At 36.8% G+C, this 20,538-nt stretch overlaps 2 protein-coding genes across 3 annotated transcripts; one reads left to right on the top strand and one right to left on the bottom strand.

The window, feature by feature from the left end:
- Positions 1-433: 433 nt before the first annotated feature.
- LOC122034687 lies at positions 434-4,903 on the top strand. Of its 2 annotated transcripts, none has more exons than XM_042594020.1 (8): positions 434-594; positions 716-806; positions 892-972; positions 1,053-1,229; positions 2,191-2,361; positions 2,472-2,681; positions 2,825-2,913; positions 4,157-4,903. In XM_042594020.1, exons 2-8 carry the CDS (start codon positions 722-724, stop codon positions 4,574-4,576), a joined length of 1,233 nt encoding a protein of 410 aa, XP_042449954.1. In that variant the 5' UTR covers positions 434-594; positions 716-721; the 3' UTR covers positions 4,577-4,903. The 2 variants fall into 2 exon arrangements, with proteins under 2 accessions (XP_042449954.1, XP_042449953.1); XM_042594019.1 differs by having other exon boundaries at positions 435-645.
- Positions 4,904-5,343: 440 nt separating this feature from the next.
- LOC122033540 (dynamin-2A-like) lies at positions 5,344-20,021 on the bottom strand. Its single transcript, XM_042592583.1, has 22 exons — positions 19,567-20,021; positions 19,386-19,436; positions 19,167-19,287; positions 18,883-18,990; positions 18,721-18,782; positions 18,489-18,606; positions 18,004-18,346; positions 16,504-16,651; positions 15,028-15,129; positions 14,810-14,929; positions 14,239-14,322; positions 14,022-14,149; positions 13,365-13,449; positions 13,114-13,252; positions 12,274-12,350; positions 12,125-12,181; positions 9,609-9,750; positions 9,317-9,477; positions 7,813-7,926; positions 7,667-7,734; positions 6,874-7,046; positions 5,344-5,952 (listed from the first exon to the last, which is right to left on the bottom strand). Exons 1-22 carry the CDS (start codon positions 19,705-19,707, stop codon positions 5,705-5,707), a joined length of 2,790 nt encoding a protein of 929 aa, XP_042448517.1. The 5' UTR covers positions 19,708-20,021; the 3' UTR covers positions 5,344-5,704.
- Positions 20,022-20,538: the final 517 nt, after the last annotated feature.

The following is a 20,538-nucleotide window of genomic DNA, read 5'->3' as shown; positions in this document are numbered from 1 at the left end:
CATATCAAACTCAGAGTCGGTCTGACATAGGAAAACATGAGACCCATCGTGTGTGATATAGGATCATATCAGACCTGATATGAGAATATATCAAACCCTTTTCAATTTTGAAGAGAAAGGATGCATTAAAAAATTAATTAGAGAGAGGAAATTTAGGAGGTTGACATAAAGGATAGATAGGAAGAAAATAATATTCTTTTTAATATTTTTTTTTGATAATTTTAAAATTAAAATACTTATTTTTTTAAAAAATAAAAAAACATAGCCGTTCTTTCAGTAAAAAAAAACGAAGTTTGGTACCCTATATTACGATGACTGTTTTACCCTGTAATAATGACCCAATTGCCTCGAGCCATGTGTCATGAATAACAACGGCCGCAATAACAAAATCGCGCGGCGTATTCATGGAAAAACAGGAAACATTTTTTTTTTTTTGTGTTTTCTTTCAGCCATTAATTTCGCGTTCGCTGCCACCTTCGAGGCGAGATTCTTCTCCATCGCTCCTCGCCTTCTCCCTACTGGTGAGGGAGGGGGAGGCCTCTCTCTCGTCTCATTGCCCGAGACCTAGCGATGCAGTAGGCGGATCGACAACAGGTACAGATGGATTAGCGTTCCACGGAGTCCCTCGATTCATCATCGCAGCAGGTTCTGATTTTTTTTTATTTTTTGTTTTTGAAAAAAAAAAAAATCTTTTCCTGTTGTTTGAGGTGAATAGGGAGTGATGGGGCGGAGGAAGGTGTCGGCGTTGCTCCTTTTGATCGTCTTCTTCGGGGGGTTTTGCTGCGCCTCTGCTGCTTCCCCAGCTAGTGAGCCCGATTCTGGTGTCCTGTGGGGTTTCGTGTGTTCCCGATCGATGATTGATCTCCCTGTTTTGCATTTTTTTTTTTTTAGGGTTTGCGAGCGTGTTGTTCTCCAATCTCTTGTCTGCCCTCTGGCGGCGGATTTGGTCGGCGACGACGGATTCGAGGATCGGTAGGATCGCGCCTCCTCTCATATTGATTTATTGGGGCGTGCAGCGTGCTTGCTTGATTTGGTTATTTTGGATTGATCAGCGATCTCGAGCCGCTCGAACGTGAAGTTCGAGAGTGGATACAGCGTCGAGACTGTTTTCGATGGGAGTCGGCACGGAATCGAGCCGTTCTCCGTCGAAGTCATGCCGGGAGGGGTGCTTCTGGTTTTGGATTCCGAGAACAGCAACATCTACAAGATTTCTTTGCCCTTGTCGAAATGTGAGTGCTCTTGATCCTGATAAAGATTCAAGTACAATTTGCTTACTTGTTGTGAATTGTAGTGACCAACCATGCCATTTGGCCAAACAATTTTCACTCCGTGCCAACGAGACCCTGCAAAAATTTTCTGGAAGAAATTAGCAAAATGTGAACTGTCTAAGCACTTGCCTAAATCCTACAATATGAACTATCTTAAGGATCTCTGGTACTTGGGCTCTTCATCTATGTATCCTCTCCATGCCCACGTCGGATATTGACACTAGCACATTGATACTTTGGGCACTCAATATGACAATATTGTTCACAGGACACTTGAATCCACACCCGTGTTAGATTCTTATATCCAAGTACGAGTAACCTAGGTAAGGAAGCCTCCAAGTGGTTTATGTAAGACTCGCGTGTGAATTCACTGATGCGAACTGTTCTGAAGAACATCAACAAAGTCTGATGGTTGATGATGCTGATGATGATGATGATGATTTCGTTCTTCCAATATGAAGGTGTAAACTAAACTGATTTGTTAGTCAAACATGTTGGCTAGCTTGAATGTGACAAAAACTTTATAATCTTATGGTTTAGTTATTTGAAATGTTTGTTCTAGATACATTCTTGAATGTAAGGAAGCCTCCAAGTGGTTTATGTAAAATTCGCGTGTGAATTCACTGATGCGAACTGTTCTGAAGAAACATCAACAAAGTCTGATGGTTGATGATGCTGATGATGATGATATCGTTCTTCCAATATCAAGGAGTAAAATAAACTGATTTGTTAGTCAAACATGTTGGCTAGCTTGAATGTGACAAAAACTTTATAATCTTGTGGTTTAGTTATTTGAAATGTTTGCTCTAGATACATTCTTGAATGTAATTGTTTCTAAATAAGCTCGTATTTTCTTCCCATTTGTATGATACTGTGTCGACTATTTAAATCTCTTTGGTGTTATACTGAATTGTTGGGACAGACAGCAGACCTAAGCTTGTTGCTGGTTCAGCTTACGGATCGAGTGGTCATGTTGATGGGAAACCACGCGAAGCAAGGATGAACCATCCAAAAGGACTCACAGTTGATGACAAGGGTAACATTTATGTTGCCGACACAAAGAATAAAGCAATTAGGAAAATCAGTGATTCTGGTGAGTTCAAAAGACTGAAAAATTAGAGTTTTGCCAAAAGAATAAACTAGAGCAACAAATTGAAGTGAGAGTTAAACTACATTCTAACAATGGATTGCATGTTTGGATAGGTGTTACAACAATAGCTGTAGGGAAGTCGTACAGAGTGGGCAGTATAGGTCTGCATATTGAAGATGCAAAGTTCTCTGACGATTTTGAGGTAGTGTATGTCAGTAGTAGCTGTTCTCTTCTGGTGGTTGACAGAGGAAATCAGGCAATCAGGGAGATCCATTTGAATTTTGACGATTGTGCTGACCAGTATGGAGCTCACCTTTCTCTAGGTAGAGCTTCAATTGCTAAGTGTCATCTTTTCCTCTTTTCACAATGTAGTTTGTGTAAGTACTCATCGATCCATGACATTGATATGGGACTAGGAGGGGTTGGTTTCGTTAAGATGACTTGGTGACGACTAAATCTGTTGCAGGAATCACAATGTTGTTTGCTGCTGCTTTCTTCGGGTACATGCTTGCATTGGTGCAGCGGAGATGGGTTGTCGTAGCATCTTCTTCTCATGTATGTTAGTATTCGCATTTTCATTTCTTAACTATGAATGTGTGAATTATGGATATCAATTTTACAAGATGATAGTATGAAACAATAGTAGAAGGGGAGTCTTGGCACAACTATAAGTGTTGTCGTGTGACTTGAAGGTCATGGGTTCGAGTCACAAAAACAACCTCTTGTAATGCAAAGTAAGATTGCGTACAATAGACCCTTCTCCAGGATCCCTCATTGGTGGTTTTTTATCATTATGAAACAATAGTGACTCAGCTAAGGTATATGCAAGTAGTTCATGCACAAATCATACTTTATATATAGCTTTGGAAAGCCACTGGACCCTACCTGCTTTCGGTTGATGATATTAAATTGAATGGCAAGAACAAGACAACCTTTCTTTGAGAATCATAACTTTTAAAAAAAAAAACATTCTTTCTGTGGAGTGCTATATGCTTTATTGGGGAATCATATTCCATAGGCCTATCTATCTCTGTGATATATGGCTCCAACAAACCTCCAGACCGATAACGATAAAATTATAGTCACGTTGATTTTATAACATGTTAAAAGTCTTTTGTCAAATATGTTCATCAGGTTTAAACCAAGATTCAGGAACATAATTGAATGGGTACAAATTGAATTTGGTCAAGCCGGCTAGGGTCTTATGTAGTTCATCCTAAGTGACTGCAGTTCAGTTTACGTCGTTGTTGGGCTCACTGAAGTGAAAGATCTTCGGTTGAGAAGGAAATGCTATTTTGGGTGTGAAGTTGGTTTGCTTGAGATGGACATAGTTCGGCCAAGGTGGAAGCTCTAAGGTTTCTCTCGCTCATTGCGAGCTGCTAAAGCTGGTAAAGAGCTATGATAAAAATGCTTCTAGTATTGTAACACTGTCTACTTTTAGATCGTTGAGGTAACCGTTGCCCAGCGTCCTTGTGCCAAGTGTTTGCTGTGGTTGGTTTTGCATCTTTAATGTGGATCAATCTCTGCTACATTGTTCCAACTGAGGGTCACATATCAGTTGAAGCCTTCGACAATGATTCAGGCCGGAAATGAGTCTTACCCACATTAAGTCACTTGTCGAGGGCCAAACTTAATGAATGGTATCGATCATGCTTTGCTTCTATTTAGTTGCAGTTCTTTTTGCACATCTTGTATAACATAAGTTATACTAATAACACTTCGGTTTGATTATGTTATGTTTCGGTTCTTTATTTTACATATCTGGTATTAATTGTGATATTTGACTTGATTCTTTCAGGAAGAAAAAACTACCACAAGAAGCTATTCGGCTAGTCCTCATCATCAGCCATTAATTCCACCCGAAACTGAAACCGAAAAGCAGGAAGAAGTAGAAGGCTTCTTCACCTCACTAAAGGAGATCACTGCATCTGCTGCTGCTTCTATTGCTCCAATATTTGGTCGAATCTTATCGAGAAGAAACACGCCTAGTCACCTCAGAAATCAACAACCGCGACAAGAGGACAATGTATGGCCTCTGCAGGAAAGCTTAGTGGTCCCTGATGAAGAACCACCTCCATTTGAAACACAAACACACAGTCCGCGCAAGACCTACGCATTTATGTCGAAGAATTCAGAGAAGCTCCAGCAACTACAGCACGATACAGCCTATTTCACCGAATGGGGTGGAGCGGAGCGCCACAACTGCAGCACCACCTGAGATGACACAAGAGGTGGTGTTTGGTGCAGTCCAGGAATCTGGTAGTTGATAGGATGAAGCAGAGATGAAGTCTGTGGAACATGGAGATCCTCTCCAAACCTTCTGCGAACTCTGCTCTGAGATGAAAGAGGAGATTGTGTTTGTTGATCACTAGCAGAAGTTTTAACATCTGCCTGATATACGGAGAGAGAGGGGGAGGGAGAGTTAAAACTTGAATAAAATTCCCTAGTGTTAGGTCGTATTATATTTCTTATTACATAAACTGGACTTTTAGTAAAGTTGTAAATGAATGAAACGTTCAACATGATAAGAATTTATTTATGATTATTCAATAGACACAATATTAATTAAATAAATAAGTTTAAACAAGTTTAACAACCAAGCAAGTTTTAAATATAAAAGTGTCAAACAATCAAACAAATTAATTGACAACTCAACTTGAACTGTGTACTGGTCCTTCTCTCTGCCTTTTCTCTTCGACCCATTTCCCCTATCGACTACAAGGGGACTGTGAAATAGTTAACTTAAGATCTTGTATAGTCCCTAGTGCTCAGATCTGCACTGAGGGAAAGGAGTACTAAAACTCAATTCTAGCAAAATCAAACAAGAGTTTCCAAGGGTTTACTTAAACACTGGCTGGAATACAACCACTTCGGTCCAGTCAATTGGACCTCTCATATGGAAGCCACATCTGATAACAACTTTTATCATATCATTACCTACCCAAGTATTGTTCCTAATGCTGTCGAAGTAAATGAGAAAAGAAGGAGAGAAGACACACCTAGGTGGACAACAATTTACATACAAGGATGTTTCTAAATACAATGAAATGTGTGAATGATCTCCAACCGGCAAAAACCAATTGTTACAAATCAACAAGTTGATGAAGAGGAAATGATATCACAAATAAAAGGTAATCTCACTAAATCCATGCAGTATATTGATCCCCTTCCACACGTACAATACTTATATATAGGCTTATGAATATAGAAATCAATTTGTCGACAAATGGGGGATTAATTCTATAGCTCCACTTTGTTCCTCTGCGCCTCGAATCCACTCCGAATATATATATTGCAAGATGTTGCATTCATCAAGTAACAGAGGAATACTTAACGACATCCGACTCTAGTATTTGTATCCAGCTGAACTATTTTGCGGTGGTGCAGGTGGCAACCTGTTTGGGGTACGACGACTACCAGAGTTTGCTCCTGAACTTGCATCGCCATTCTGGGTTGGGGTGCCATGCCGCCGGCTGCTGCTGCTTCTGGACCTAGATGATGAGTCAGTGTGTGAGCTGTCTATCGATCCATTGGCCGCAGCATCAAATGCTGATCTCCAATCCTCACCGGTACCATTGGTCCTTGGGCTACTTTCTGCAGTTTTTACAAACATGCTCATTAAGTTATGAATTACATGGGAACTGGATCGACCTTGTTGGTTCAGTCAATAAAACGAGGAGCTGGAAGCCAAGCAGGCCCAAACTAATGCTTAAGATTGGGAATTGCAAAATGACAAGAACCAAAATAATCAGCTAAATTATCGCAAATTAAGACTCTACATGTAGTTTTTGTTGCAAGGATGAATAAGGCTTAATATGAATGTACTGTGAATATTAATCTCGATACAAGTGAATATATATTGCATATAATCTTTTTTATATTTTACATTAGTAAAAATAATTATATTTTTCCTAAACTCAATGGTTATTTTTTGGATCCACCAGATTGAATCAGTAGATTCAATAACCAAGGAGCCAGAAGCCAAGCAGGTCATAATCAATGCTTAAGATTGGAAATGCCAACAAAAAAAAAAGCAAAATATTCAATATTTTTTTCTAGAATAACAAAATAATCAGGATTCGGGAATTTGTAGAACTGCAAGGAACAGAATTTATTTCTAAATCTCATCATCTTAAGCAGAGACATAAAAGGTTAAATTGGATTTATAAATATTTTCAATGATTGGGATAGATTTTAACACTTTACATGTATTATGGTATATAGATGAATTAGTTTAATAATAATGTAGGTTTTGACATTTATAAATATATAAATGACTTATGATATCATTTTTTTGATCAACCATTAAATCAGTTCAACCAACCAAACCATCAAATAGTCAATCAATGTCAAACTGCTCAATTTAACACTAGTACCTAGTACATGTTGGGAAAGTGATGTGCAAGATATGAAATAGCCAAACAACGAATCTTAACACCTTGTGAAGCCTGGGATTGATAGTATGCTTGAGTTTAGGTTAACTAGAGCACCTAGAAACCCATTAAAGGAAGTTACCTGCAGCCGAGCTACCATCAGACCAGCTAGCAGCAGCTGCTCTGTTGTCATGGATGCTTAGTTGACGTGTAAGTTTCGAGAGGAGAGATGATTGCTTTTGAATCCTTTCTCTTCTACGCTTCACATTTTGGTCTTCCTGGAGTAGTTCTGTAATCTTCGCGTTGCTTTGAGCACTAGACCAAAGAATACAAATCAGTTGAAAAGGATTGCATCCACTAAACTTACATATTGTATAGTCTCAATCATGATCATGAATTATCAAAGTTAAATTCATAAATGCATTATCTGACTGCAATGCGCTTGATCACAAATGCATTAAAACCTACGAGAATCATCATTCCAAAGTCTATTGCAAAAGCTTGGGAATTGCAATCAGAACAATGTGTCAATGCCATGCTTTTATATTAGCATTTGGTTTGTTCATGAACTACATAAGTGTTACATTATAGTACCATAGGTTTGTCGCCTTGCTAAGTAAATCATGCTCCATCCATGGGAATAGGTTTATTTAGGTCATAACAACCTTCACAACAAGACCTCCATCAATAAAAATAAGATAACTAGTGAGAATTTCCAAATATCTCATGATTAACCACTGTAATGAAGTTAACTTTCCGCCTAATCATTTCCTTATCAATATGGAAATAAAGATGTATCCTACCTACCTACACTAGTATGCAAGTGACTTACCCCCATCAGATAAATACTCCAGCATTAGAAGCAACAAAATCAATCAATTTTTATATGCACAACAGTTTCCAAGCATATTATTGAAGAATGGCAAGGAACAAACCTTACTGAGCTATATAGCTGATTCAACATATCTTCCTTAGCTTTCTCAACTTGACATAGCACAACTGCCTGATCAATCAGAAAACAAAGATAAGGACCTGTAATATCTCAAATAAGAAGACAAAAAAGCCCATAGACAACATTTACCTTTGGTACATTAGCAGCAAGACTGTTCAATACAGCCTCTACATAACCTCGAACTTCTTGGGACATCCAACGAAGTTCTTCTTCAGGATCAGCTGGCCTTCTAACCATTGTGTCCTACAATTGTCTGGCATTAGTTTGGGATCTAATATAAAACAAGATCAAGAGTACAGCATATGTATTTGAAGCAGATAATAATGGAAGAACATGGCCATGTGAGCACACGAATGGATTCGTGCACGAATACAAGCATGCCAGTAAGCACTGTAAAGGGCATATCATAATCCATATGTTTCTTAACAATGAAAACTTGTGATCGCAAGAAATATGAACCTTCATATTTCAGCAATCCACCTGATTGTAATCCCTATCACTATCCAAAATGCTCCACACTAAAAAAAGAACTTTCACAGTTATATAACAGAAATCAGTTGCATAAATTTATTCATCAAGCTTGGTATTCTAGGTATTATTAGGATATATAGCTCCGCTTCACATGGAATATTTTGCGTAACTTTATTCAGCAAATTTCATATCTCAGGTGATAGAATATAAAGCTGCGTCCCACATGGGATACTGCCTGCTATTTAAGTCGCATGTTTTTAATAGTGTTACTCCAGTTTTAACTTAGTAACAAACCAGGCTGAGCCTGAAGGTTTTATTTCCTGATGATTTCAACAAAATGTACAGTTTTAAGCGACCAATCGAGTCAGAGACTTCAATGCACAGCTATGCATTGTGTTACTGAAGTTTCCTAATCACCGTCCACCATTATTATATCTTCTCCATATAATCTGTCAATATCTACAGGAAACTCTATGTGAGACTTGTCAATTCAGTGAAATAAAAGAGTTTGACAGTAACGCATCTCAGGGACTGACCCTTTTACAAAGATAGATATCCCTCTATGAATGCAAATGGCTTTGATACATTGGGCCGTTATGAAGCAAAACAAAAAAGTTAACAGAGCAAAGATGAGAATACCAAAATGAATGAGTAGAATTACTGGAAGATAATATAACAAAAAAATTATTAATAAAAACATTAGGTGTAGGTGTCACTTCGATAGATGATAAATGCCTAAGAAAATTAAATTAAAATTGAAGAGACATGATACAGAGAACCATTTAGAAAGAAGTAAAGGGAGACAAAAAAGGTTAAAATAATAAATAATAATTTAATTAATTTAAATATTACTAGTAAGTAAAGTCTTGCATGGAGGAACAAGAATCATATAGTTGAGAAAAACATAGCACGAAGATGACAATTACTAGTCACGATAAATATCCGATCATGTATTTTCTAATGGCATCAAAAATTACGTATGATTCAGCATGTGTGTGACTGCTAGATTACACAACAGACTCCTGCATGGAGTATCTTCCTATTCATTGTTATGCTATAGCCTTCAGCATATGAGTACATAATTCTCTTTCATCCAAATAATATTGTTCCATTACTTTCTTCTGCAAGTAAAGAAGGAACACACTTATATCTGAGAACTTACAAGTGAACCATCAGAATGACTTTGTCTCATTGGTGTAACTCCAGATTCAGGTGCACCCTTTGAGGAAGTAACTTTTGAAGAGCCAGTGATATTTCCTATCTTATTCATCCACTCAACTTTCTCAGCCAAGTTCTCAGCCTTTAAAATCACAGCACTATGAGCTGCGAGCAACAGATTCATGAATCACTAACAAGGAAAAGGGATGCTGACAAAACGGTCCATTCAGTGTGTCCTAAATAGTTTGGGTATCACATCTTATGATTATTTCTACTAGTTTCTATTGTAAAATTACCTTTTAAAACAGTTTTATATGCAACTTTACTAGTTATCTTAAAGACAAGGGTTGGGCTTTTTTCTGCTCCATTTGCTTTTTTGGAGTCCTTCGAACTTTTGGGAGGATCTTCCTCATCTGGAACCTCCTCAAGGTTACATTCCTGCAGATGAAAAAACATGTGTAATCATTAGAAAAAAACAAGTGGATGCTAACAAAACATAAAATTACTGCAGAGTAAAAAGATTCACTGTGTAAGCAGATATAGCATCATGTCCTACATGTATCTAGCACAGACTTTTACATATATGTTTATTGGCAGCCAGTCATTTCAGTGGGGAACTTATGCTAGATAGACTTCCAAGTACAAAAACTGCTGCCCATCAAAAAAGGTGGATACACCATCAAAAGTACCTACTATATCCAATTCAAACTTAATATTTAACTTCGCTGAAAGTAACCACCTCTCCTGACAAATAACTCCATTTCACTGCATTATTTTGTAACATTAGCTCAAATATATTTTTTGTGAAAATATTTCTAAGATAGTTGCCAGTTAAACTCCATATAATATGAAAGTTTTCAGTAGAAGACATACTTCACATCTGTTAGCAGTTCTACGGTGACTGTCAGCCCACACAACCTGATCCAATTTCCTTTTTACCTCTATAATTTCTCCTAATTAATCCTAAACAAGAAGAGAGTGCTTGAAAGGATATTCAAGTTACTACTTATTATCAGGTATATTTAGGGGTGGCAATTTCTAGCTCGACATGAAAACACGATCCGAACCGAACACCTAAAAATCAGATTAGGGTTAGGTTTTATTGGGTTTCGGTCGGGTTCAGGTCGACCTAATTGATACGATTAAAAAACGGGTTAGATTCGGATCAACCTGAAATGATCCGATTACGACCCGCAAATCCGTTTATAAATATTTTCGGGTCGGATTTTGGTTGAGTTCGGGTTAAAATAAACATATTTTTATAAAATGGGCCTTTTCGGGTCGGGTTCGAGTTGAGTTTGGGTTAACATGAACATATTTTTATAAATGGGTCATTTCGGGTTGGCTCGGGTTCGGGTTGGATTCGGATTGTGGGTCATTTCTGGTTGAGTTTGGGTCAAATACAGATAAATGGATTGGATTCAAGTCGAACAATTTGACCCGAAATACTAATCAGGTCGGGTACGGGTTTTGATGTTCCAACCCATCAACTCGAACCCGCCAATCCGAATCCGACCCAAATTGCCACCCCTAGGTATATTGTTGTTAATTTATTGGGAAAGGGGATATTGTTAAATTCCCTAAATACAAAAAAAAAATGTAAACTTGTCAAAGCAAAGTGCTAACATGCTTCAAATTTTTTTGAAGAAATATAGACACAAAACTCTCCAGATGTAATTCAATTTATAAAAAACGCTACAAGTGCATTCCCTACAAGGTAACAATAAACAATGAACTTACGTTGCATATAGACCATGGTTTAAAATTTCAACCCATGCCAATGTTTCGGTCCTAGGCCGAAATGATACAATTTCGATATCACATCGTGCCGTGCTGATACAGTTTCGATATTTTTTTTATTTATATATAATAATTATTAGATAAATATGATTATTGTTTATAATTTAAAAATAAGTTGTATATTAATTTTATATAAATTCTTAATTATTGGACAACTTAATATTGTAAGAAAAAATAATTAAAAATAATTTTTTTAAACAAAATTAATCATTTATTCTTTTAATTAATTACTGATTTAAATAATATATACTTTAAATAGTAAAAAATATTAATAAAACAGTAAAATAGTAAAAAAAATTAGAAAAAAATATCATAATATAAATCTAATTTATTAAAAAAAATCGAATTTTTAGAATTTTTTAAAATTTTTAAATAAAATTTAAAATAATAAAAAATATTAGAATATAAATCTGAATTATTATAATTTTTTTAGAATTTTTAAATGAAATTTAAAACATTAAAAAATAAATTTTCAGAATATTAATTAATAAAATTAATTAAAAAATTTTAAATTTTAAATATATTTTTTATATATTTTATTAGAATAATTTAATTAGGATTTATAAAAGTTTGGTCAAAATATCATACATATCTTGAAATTGTTTAAATTAATTAAATAAAAAATTAAATTTACTGGTTAAAATGTGAATCGCTGGTTAAATTAAACTTTGGTGTGTGAGTTGCTGGTTTCGCCCACGTGGCATGACGGTAAATACCGCCCGTGCCGCCCAGCACAGAATTCACTCCATGCTATAGACACAAAACAAGTATAATTTCTTAACCATCTCACTTCATCAAAAATAGCATGCCATTAAGGGTGTATTTACTAGATGAGAAATGGCGGGAAGAAACAAGTTAACTTCATGTCAAGCAGCTGTCCCAATTTCTGGTCGCTCTAGTTTGTATTCTGTTATTTCTCTACAGCCAGCGGGCACTAAAATAATGTGATAGTAGAAAGGCTTGTTTTGGTAAGTGAAGCTGTAAAAGAGAAGGATAAAGCAAGCATCAGTACCTCCAAAGTGATAACCCCGTGAAAATGCTTCTCCTCCTGCTTTTTTGTGTATCCAAGCTGAAAATAAAGCAATGCAGAACACAGTTTATAAATAGCTGCCAATATGCCAAATAATTTGCAAACTATGTAACAAAAAAAGTAGGATTTACCTTTCCACTTTTCTCATTGAGGACAAACCATCGCTTGCTCCAGCCATTTGTTTTGGCACTTTTCTTCAGTAAGAATCCTAAATGAGAAAAACCAAAAAACTAAATGACTCCATAAAAAAGTGTATCTTGAGGAAGAACTTAAATACTAAGATTAATGTGCAAAAAAGCATAGAAATGAATATCATATTGTTGTAAGACTAAAGATGATGAGGTACGAGATTAATTGTGAAAGCAAATTCTTGAACCTGAATAAAATCCTGCATAATATTCAAGCAGTAAAAACAACAACTTGTTGGTAGCACAGCTAGAAAGTATTAACATTTTAACCCAATTATATTCAAATGCTCACAAAAGCAACTCTATGAAGTGATATTTTTCTACCAATTAGACAAGCAAATGAAATACATCTAAATAAAACAATCCTGATACTAATTTTACAGAACTGTTATTCCCTCTTAATATTTCAACTACTCCTTTAATCAGTCTTGTGAATTTTTTTTCTTGTTATATTAGAAATTGTCTATTAGGATGCAAGTTTTAGTTGTAGGGAAATTTTTGTCATGAGAATGTGAATGAAGCATTCATTCTCTCCATAAATCAAACTATTAAACACAAATTGTATCCCAACTCTGTTCAATTGCCCATGACTAATTGTTCCATTTCTTATCAATTCCATTAGGTGAACCAAACGTACTCTTAAAGAATGATGAAAGCTGCATCATGACACATGAAATTATGTCAAGTATATATTTAGTACACATGCAAAACCTTTTGCCCAAAAATCATTGCAAAATCTGTCCAAATCATAATGGAGAAATTCTAGGAAACTGGGTAAAGAACCTGCTGTTATTTCTCCAGAAGGTCCAGCAACCTGCAAGGTGGATGTGGAACCCTCTTTGGTTTCTTTGTCTTGTTGATTAGATTTATCTTTCATTGATTTCAAGCTACCACCTTGAGCTCCTTGTTGAGGGCTTGATGCCTGGTATGCAACAGAAGCCATCAATGATGAAACAACAAAAACATTTGAAAAGGAAAAACTCATTACACTATTGCAAAAGATATGGTGCTAAGAAAATTAATTATCTATTTACTCTATTCAAGATGGCTTGCTCTGCTTCATTTGCTTTCTTTGATGATCGATTCTTCAGCTCATCCTCCTTACGCTGCCTCTCCATTCTGGGGACAATTTTGAAGATTGCAGTTACGATTAAGTAAATACAAGATTGAGACGTGTCAGAAGATCGCAGTTACAATCAAGTAATTAGAGACACATCAAAACTTGTAGATATCATATCTACCAACTTCTGAGGATTAGCTGTGTTAACTTCTGACTAAAAGAGCTTGTATGTCTGGACTTATCAGTTATCATGTGAATGCAAATAACATCATCTAAGGAAAAATGGAAAACCAGAAACTAAGAATCAAGTGAGCCAAAGTGTTGCTATTTAGTTGTTAGTACCAGATTAGTCAGAAATTGAATTGAAGGTTTTAGAAGCTAAGATGATTACTCAAAGCCTAGCAGCTTAAAAATGCATAAAAAACATCTCATTGAAAAAATAGTTGAATACAGAAACTTTAATTAGCATTATCAAATTCAAAGTCTTAAAACTAAAAGCAAAAAAGAATCAGAGAAAATTGCAACAGATTTAAAGCTGAATATGGAAGCCCAAGTATCTATGTTTCATTTATAGGTTCAAATTTTTTTAAACCAAATACAAGAACTGGAAACCTAATAAAAACAAACATACCTCCGCTGAACTAGACGAATGAAATGTTGCGGAGGAACAAATGCACGCTCCATATCAACTAATGCAACCACCATCTTTTTGGCCTCATTTCTGAAGTTCTCTAATGCAGTTGATGCAATAGCAATCACCTTTTCCATAGAAAGAGAATCATGCAATAAGAAAAAAACTGCAAGATACATTTTGGTCAACAAATAAAGCAACATTAATAGCAGCCTACCTCTCTTTTAAAAGGAGGATATCGACCTAGTCCAGGTGTACCATTTGCTGAAGCAGAAACTATATCCAACAGAACGCGGTGGACCTATTTCATAAAGTTCAGACAAAGAATAAGATTAAACTACTACAAATGTTGTAATGGCATAATAGATGCCTATCATGGTAGATCTAAGCTGCATCACATGCAACTTAAGTTGCGGAAAAGTCTGTACTAATTCATGCATTGTGCCCATGATCTGACATTCAAAGGTGGCACCTAAATCTAACAAGCATGGGTATGAAAAATCAAGGAGCTTTAACGATGTTGTTAAGCTTCTAATCCTAGTAATTACCAGCTCGAAGAAGGAAAATGCCAGACGCAAAACAGAGGGGAAAAAAGGTAAAAGTATACTAAGGAAACAAAGTAAAAAATTAAGCACGGATGATTTTGAAAAAAAAATCAATTTTCAATAAAGTTGCATGAGGTTCATCTGGCATCAAGCAAAAAAACTTAGACTACATCAACAAGAGATTGAACATAATTCAATGAAAAAATAGCTTGATTATGAGCCTAAAATACTTGGACCATTTACCTCATCAACACAAAGGCGTGATGGTTCTTTTGCTAATTCCAGTACTCCCTTTATCAAAGATCGCAAACCTTTTTCAGGAGATATCAAGTATGGCTGATAACCATCAGCCTCCAACACAATCTAGAAGACAGAATGATCAATACATAGCAATTAATTTATTGAAACACATGCACTGAAGAACAAAACAGAATTAACAGTCTTGACAAAAGTACACATACTCTTTTGACATTGTTGATATCAAAATGTCGATCCAGTGGAAGTTGTTTTATTCTGTTAGGAAAGTTCCCTTCAAATGTTGCAACAACTTTCCAACCTGAACCCTGAAAAAGAAACCCAAAGGTGCTATATATAACAAGCATATAATGTTACAAAATGACCTCAAGAAAAGTGCTTGTTTTTTTAAATGTTACTGTAATCATTATAGACTTTTAAGATAAAAACTCATTGCCCATTGCAGTAATTAGTATAAAGTTTGAATGTGAGTGTTAAACAACAAAATTAGACTCCCACAATGTTCTTCCCTTATTGTTGCATTAGGAAGTGGATTCAGCAACACGACATACTGTTTAACCATGGCACCCTTTAGATCTCTTCTGCAATGGCTTGGTTCCCACATGGAATATAAGAAATTTAATAACCAATTTTGTTCAAGGGCATGGCTTTTATATATGTCAAGGGACAGTTACTAAAAGAGATTGGATTATTACTTCATCCTGTGGCATGACATTCACAATCATTTGTAGTAAGACATTCATTGATAAGCAATCAGTGTTATCTCAAATGATTCAGTTATATAGTCGTCAAGCTCAAGTTCCTAAATGATTTTGGCACTCTATTTGTCTATCAAATGTCTTCACCATTTTTAACAAGGCGGCTCACACATCCATAATTGAGGATTAAGTAACATAGAATGAGGTTGTTTTTCTTCTGTGCACAGTAAACTCATATCACATGTTAGTGTAGTTCCCAATAACTAAATTCCTAGAAAATTGGTAGGGAAAGGTTAACCCAGATAACATATTCAAAGTAAAGAAAACTTATGTTTATGACACTCGCGTGTTTGATGGTTAATGGATTATCTTACAGTTTTTAGCCACTTTGATATTTAGCAAAATTTTCCCAATAAATTACAAAAGCATTAGGAATTATATGAAGGGCATAAGCATATTTTGATATAGAAAAGATAAGGAGATTTCAAGATACAAACAACATCATGGTTCAAAGCATTGCAAAAATCCAAGAAAATATCTAAATGATGAGCCAGCCTTTATGCATCCTAGCATTTGTACATGCTAGTTGCTCTAAAGCGCTGAGATCCTTTATCACTTGAGAACCTAGTAAAGTTACGTGGTTATTAAGAAAAATATTTCATCTAATAGCACTAACTAAACACCAAAAAATGATTAGATTAAATAATCATAAGACACTAGTAATCTATATGTCAAGGAGTAGAAGTCGATAGGAAATTGATGAGTCGAATAGATTGGGTACATATTCATAGATATAATAATGTTTGGATGCATATTCATAGATTTAAAAATGCCTTGTTGCAGACAAAGTTAATTTTCAATTGAGGAATTCAAACTTGGACAAGCTTGAGCACCTAGGCGAAGGCCTAGTGATAAAACTGACAAAACCTAATCATAGAGCAGACTCAACCTATTATATAAAAAGAAAAGAAAAAAAATACTGACCTCACCAGTCGCAACATGTTGCAAAAACTTGTCTTCAAATTCTCGACAAAGCTCCAAGGCAATAGCTCTGGTGCCTTCCGCACTCTCCACCATTTGTTCACCAAGTCTAAACAACTCATCCTGCACAATCTGTGACTTACCTTGTAATCTGCAAGTATCATGTTAAAATTAATACATTGTAGAAGGATTTTTTTTAAAAAAAAAAAAGGTAGAGATTGTATTAATGACAGCAAGAACATAGAAGAAAGGCTTCAAATGACACCTGATAAGCACAATAAGATATACATGTCATTAATATGAACTCAAGCATTTCTGGTAATGTGATGGAAGTATGTAGGCTAAGAAAGTCAAAGTGTCAAGGGAACTCAAAAAAGTTCAAATTAAGTCAAGTCTTCTTATTTTTCTAATGATTATTATAGCCTATAAATTATTATAGTAATGTTCCGTAACTATCTCCCGTTAATGCAAGTCCATTAGCAAGTCCCGGGAAGGGTCTATTGTGTGCAACCTTACCCTACTTTACAAGAGACTATTTTCGAGACTCGGACATGTAACATCTAGGTCACACAACAACAACTTTACCATTACGCCAAAGCTCCCCTTCAATGTTCCATAACTATATATTGGTTAAATAATTTGGAACATGTTTTCATAGGATTGTATATCAAATATCAGATTTAAAAAAAATACAATTTTTTTTTATTAGAATTGGACCAATATTTTTGGCCAACCCTATAATACCATATTGCTGGAGACAGTTCGAAAGTCATTACACATCTACAATGAGAAGTAATAGATAAAGGGTAATAACAAAAGGAGATGGCTAACAGGAATAATTTCTCATTATCAAAAATAATCCGCCTACTAACAGCGTTAGTTCATGTAATGCAGATGTAATAACAGAATAATGTGTACTAGTTCTAGCATGCTTTTTACATGTAATGCCAAAGAGGAAAGTGGTTGAGTCACAGGTGGTCCCAAGGTCAGGCAGGATATCTTGGTTAAAAAAATTATTGCCCACCCAGTCACAGCTTCAGAAGTCATACTGCTTGTAAAGAAAGTGAAAACTGCACTGGTCACAGTGACACAGGCGAAGTGTTCAAAAGTCAAAAGAGCCAGCCCACTTTCATTGCCACAATAAAGGAAATAAGCTAGGAATCCCAGGGATCTACCAGTACTGAAACTGTTGGACTCAAAAAGTCCAAAGCACTTGATGAAATAGGATAGCTCTTCTAGCCAAAACCCATTGCACACATTGACCCTATTGGTTTAGTTGCTTCCTTAGGCTTGCCAAACAACTATTCAAAGAATTACAAGCAAACCAGATATGCATCAAGTAAAATAGTAGCACCATGATGAAGGTTTTCCTTCTTTTACTGTACACAGGGAAATTTGTCCACCACCACAGACATGTGTACTTAATTACTTCCCCCAAAAATAAACACTCAAATAATATTTCACAAGTGAAAGCAAAAAAATAAATAAATAAATAAAATTTACCCTGAAAGAAGATTTGGCAATCTCAGCTTCATTCTACTGCGAATTTGCTTGGAAAGTGCATCAACTAATGCTACTCTTCCAAGCTTACTTTGTGGAGCACCAGTAAGTATAGTTTTAAGACTCTCAGTCTCAGCTCTCCATGCTGTTTCAAGTGAATTTTCAGATCCAACAGAACCAGCTTGTGCTGAAGCAATAGAAACAGATTGACCGATCAGAGCAACCCATGGAATATCAGCAGTAGAGGGTGGCCCCTGAGACAAAAGAAGAGCTTGAACTGCTGCAAGACATTTCTGGTCCCCAGCAGCTTGATCGATCTTGCTGATAATACCAATGGTTCTACTTCCTAAATAAGAGGAGACAAGACTTTCATAAAAGAACTACAACAAGAAGTCAATAGAAAAATAGAAGTTGTCATTGACCTGAAGTTAATCTTCAATATATATGTTTGTAAAAAAGGAAAATGTTCAAAGGCAAACACCACAAACCTTCTGAATCAAATTCCTTAGCCAGTCTAAGAGCTCGATAAGAAGAGATTTCAGGTGCCAGAGCAGCTGGCACTATAAGTAGCAATATTGCATCATTGCGTGCACCATAATCACTGACCTAAAGGGAGATAATTACAGCCACATCCACAAAACATTAAAAATAGAAGAAGAAAATTGGAAGTGAATGCAATTTAATATTAATAGAACTTCACAATTATAAATTGCAACTTACAATAGAATCATCCATTAACCTCTGGTCTAAACCTGGAAGATCAATTAATTTTAAAGACGGAGCTGGGGAAGAAAGAAAAAAACAACCGTGAGTATACCTAAAGTTTCTTCCATAAGAACTGTGAGAGTCTAATCAGTAGAAGAATATAGATATCTATATGACCTGTACTAGTACGGAGCTTCAGATATATCTCATCTGCACGGCCCTTTCCTGAACCTTGAACTCCAGTTCCCTTACTTAGTCTGTCCTGAAGAGAGTGCCTAAGGGCACCTTAGATCAACATAGAAATGTGTCAAGACTACGTCAAAACCCAAATACTATAGAACATGGTAAAGAATTATCTAATCTTCAAAACCCAACCCAACCATCAGTAGGTGATATACAAGAGATGCAAACTGTGATTGTAGATAAACTGAAAATGTTGTTACAAGGATTTGAGATCTTACTCGCAGAGACTTGTTGAGATTTGCTGTCTATTTGCAAGACAATTGATTTACTACTCAGTGAACTATCCCTTTGCAGATCAATACTGATAGGGGCGCGAGTCGCGCCATTCTCTCCAGTTGGCTGCAAGCAATTAAAACCAGTTTTAACTGACAGAAAGGCGAAGGCAAGAGATGACAAACAAATAATATACCAGTAATGCAATTACAAACTCAACATACCAGGACCGGGTGTCCGATTAAGCTGTTCAACACTGCTGATTTACCAGCCCCCTGAGGCATTAACCAGACACTTAAAATAGAATTTGAAACTGGACTTCTGCCAGACTATCGAACCAATCCCATTTCCTAATCTTGGAAGAATAAAAGCGATTGGAATTAATTAGGTCAAGAAGGCGCTTACAACATTGCCGAGAGCGACGACGTTGAGGAACGTGGACGTCCGCCTCTTGGTCGACCCCTCATCGACGTCCTCATCGGCGAGGAGGGCAGAGGCCTGCATCATCGCGTCCGCGAGCTCGCTCAATTCCTCCAACGCCTCCATCGGGGGCGGCAAGACACGGATCTCGACAGCTAACGCGGGTCAACCCCTAACTGAGACTGGCAGATGCCGAGGCGGGGTCCGGAAGGGACTCCGATCGGCCGCCGCGACGAGATCCGGATCTGGGGTTGGAATCCAAACCCCAGCGGCAGATCGAAGAAGACGAGGTAGAGGAGGGGGGGATTGGGGAGGAGGAGACGGAGATCTGAAGCAGAAAGGAGCACTGGACGGGATCTTGGAGGAGGCGGAGAGGAAACCACCGTCCCAGTCGCAGGGCTTCGACTTGGAAGACGGTTGAATCGGGAGAAACAGTAGAGATGAGAGGAAGCTTTCCTTAACTTAAAAGACGCTCGAACCGATCCGGTCGGGATGGGGAAATGGAGTCGCCGGTTCACCGAGTGGAATCGTGCTTTGAGAGTCGTGCGGAGGGAGGATCGGTGGCTTTAAGATTCGTGAGCGAAGATTTGGACGGTGGGAATTCGTGGTTGGCGCGGAAGAAGTTAAATGGCATCGTAATTATAATTAATTAAGAGTAAATTGCTCCGTTATTTAATTAGTTAAACAGATTAGATTCTTCATCTTGGCGGCGAGGCGGCAGCGTTCCTCTTCCTCCTCGGCCACGGCCACGGCCACGGCCAGGCTTCCTTTCTCGATTCTCCCACGATGCAGCAATAATCTGAAGCACTATTTGAGATTATTAGTGAAAAAAAAAAAAAAACAAACAAACAAATACGCTCCTCTCTGCGCCCCCGTCAGCAGTGGCTTAGCCAACATCTTTAACTGTCCTAGACTGTTATTGGTCATTGAGCCTTCTGTTAAAAAAATGCTCGTTCT

This window comes from Zingiber officinale, chromosome 11B, assembly GCF_018446385.1.
Source record: "Zingiber officinale cultivar Zhangliang chromosome 11B, Zo_v1.1, whole genome shotgun sequence".
Classification (NCBI taxonomy): Eukaryota; Viridiplantae; Streptophyta; class Magnoliopsida; order Zingiberales; family Zingiberaceae; genus Zingiber; species Zingiber officinale.
The sequence above is the reverse complement of the archived record's forward strand: the minus strand, read 5'-3'. Positions and strand labels throughout refer to the sequence as shown.

Coding starts and splice junctions, on each gene's coding strand:
- LOC122033540 (XM_042592583.1), bottom strand. CDS start 19,707: ATGGAGGCGTTGGAGGAATTGAGCGAGCTCGCGGACGCGATGATGCAG. Junction 19,437..19,566: donor TCGTCGCTCTCGGCAATGTT/GTAAGCGCCTTC, acceptor TTAATGCCTCAG/GGGGCTGGTAAATCAGCAGT. Junction 15,130..16,503: donor AACATGTTGCGACTGGTGAG/GTCAGTATTTTT, acceptor TTTCTTTTTCAG/GGTTCAGGTTGGAAAGTTGT.
- LOC122034687 (XM_042594020.1), top strand. CDS start 722: ATGGGGCGGAGGAAGGTGTCGGCGTTGCTCCTTTTGATCGTCTTCTTC. Junction 807..891: donor CTCTGCTGCTTCCCCAGCTA/GTGAGCCCGATT, acceptor TTTTTTTTTTAG/GGTTTGCGAGCGTGTTGTTC. Junction 2,682..2,824: donor TGGAGCTCACCTTTCTCTAG/GTAGAGCTTCAA, acceptor AATCTGTTGCAG/GAATCACAATGTTGTTTGCT.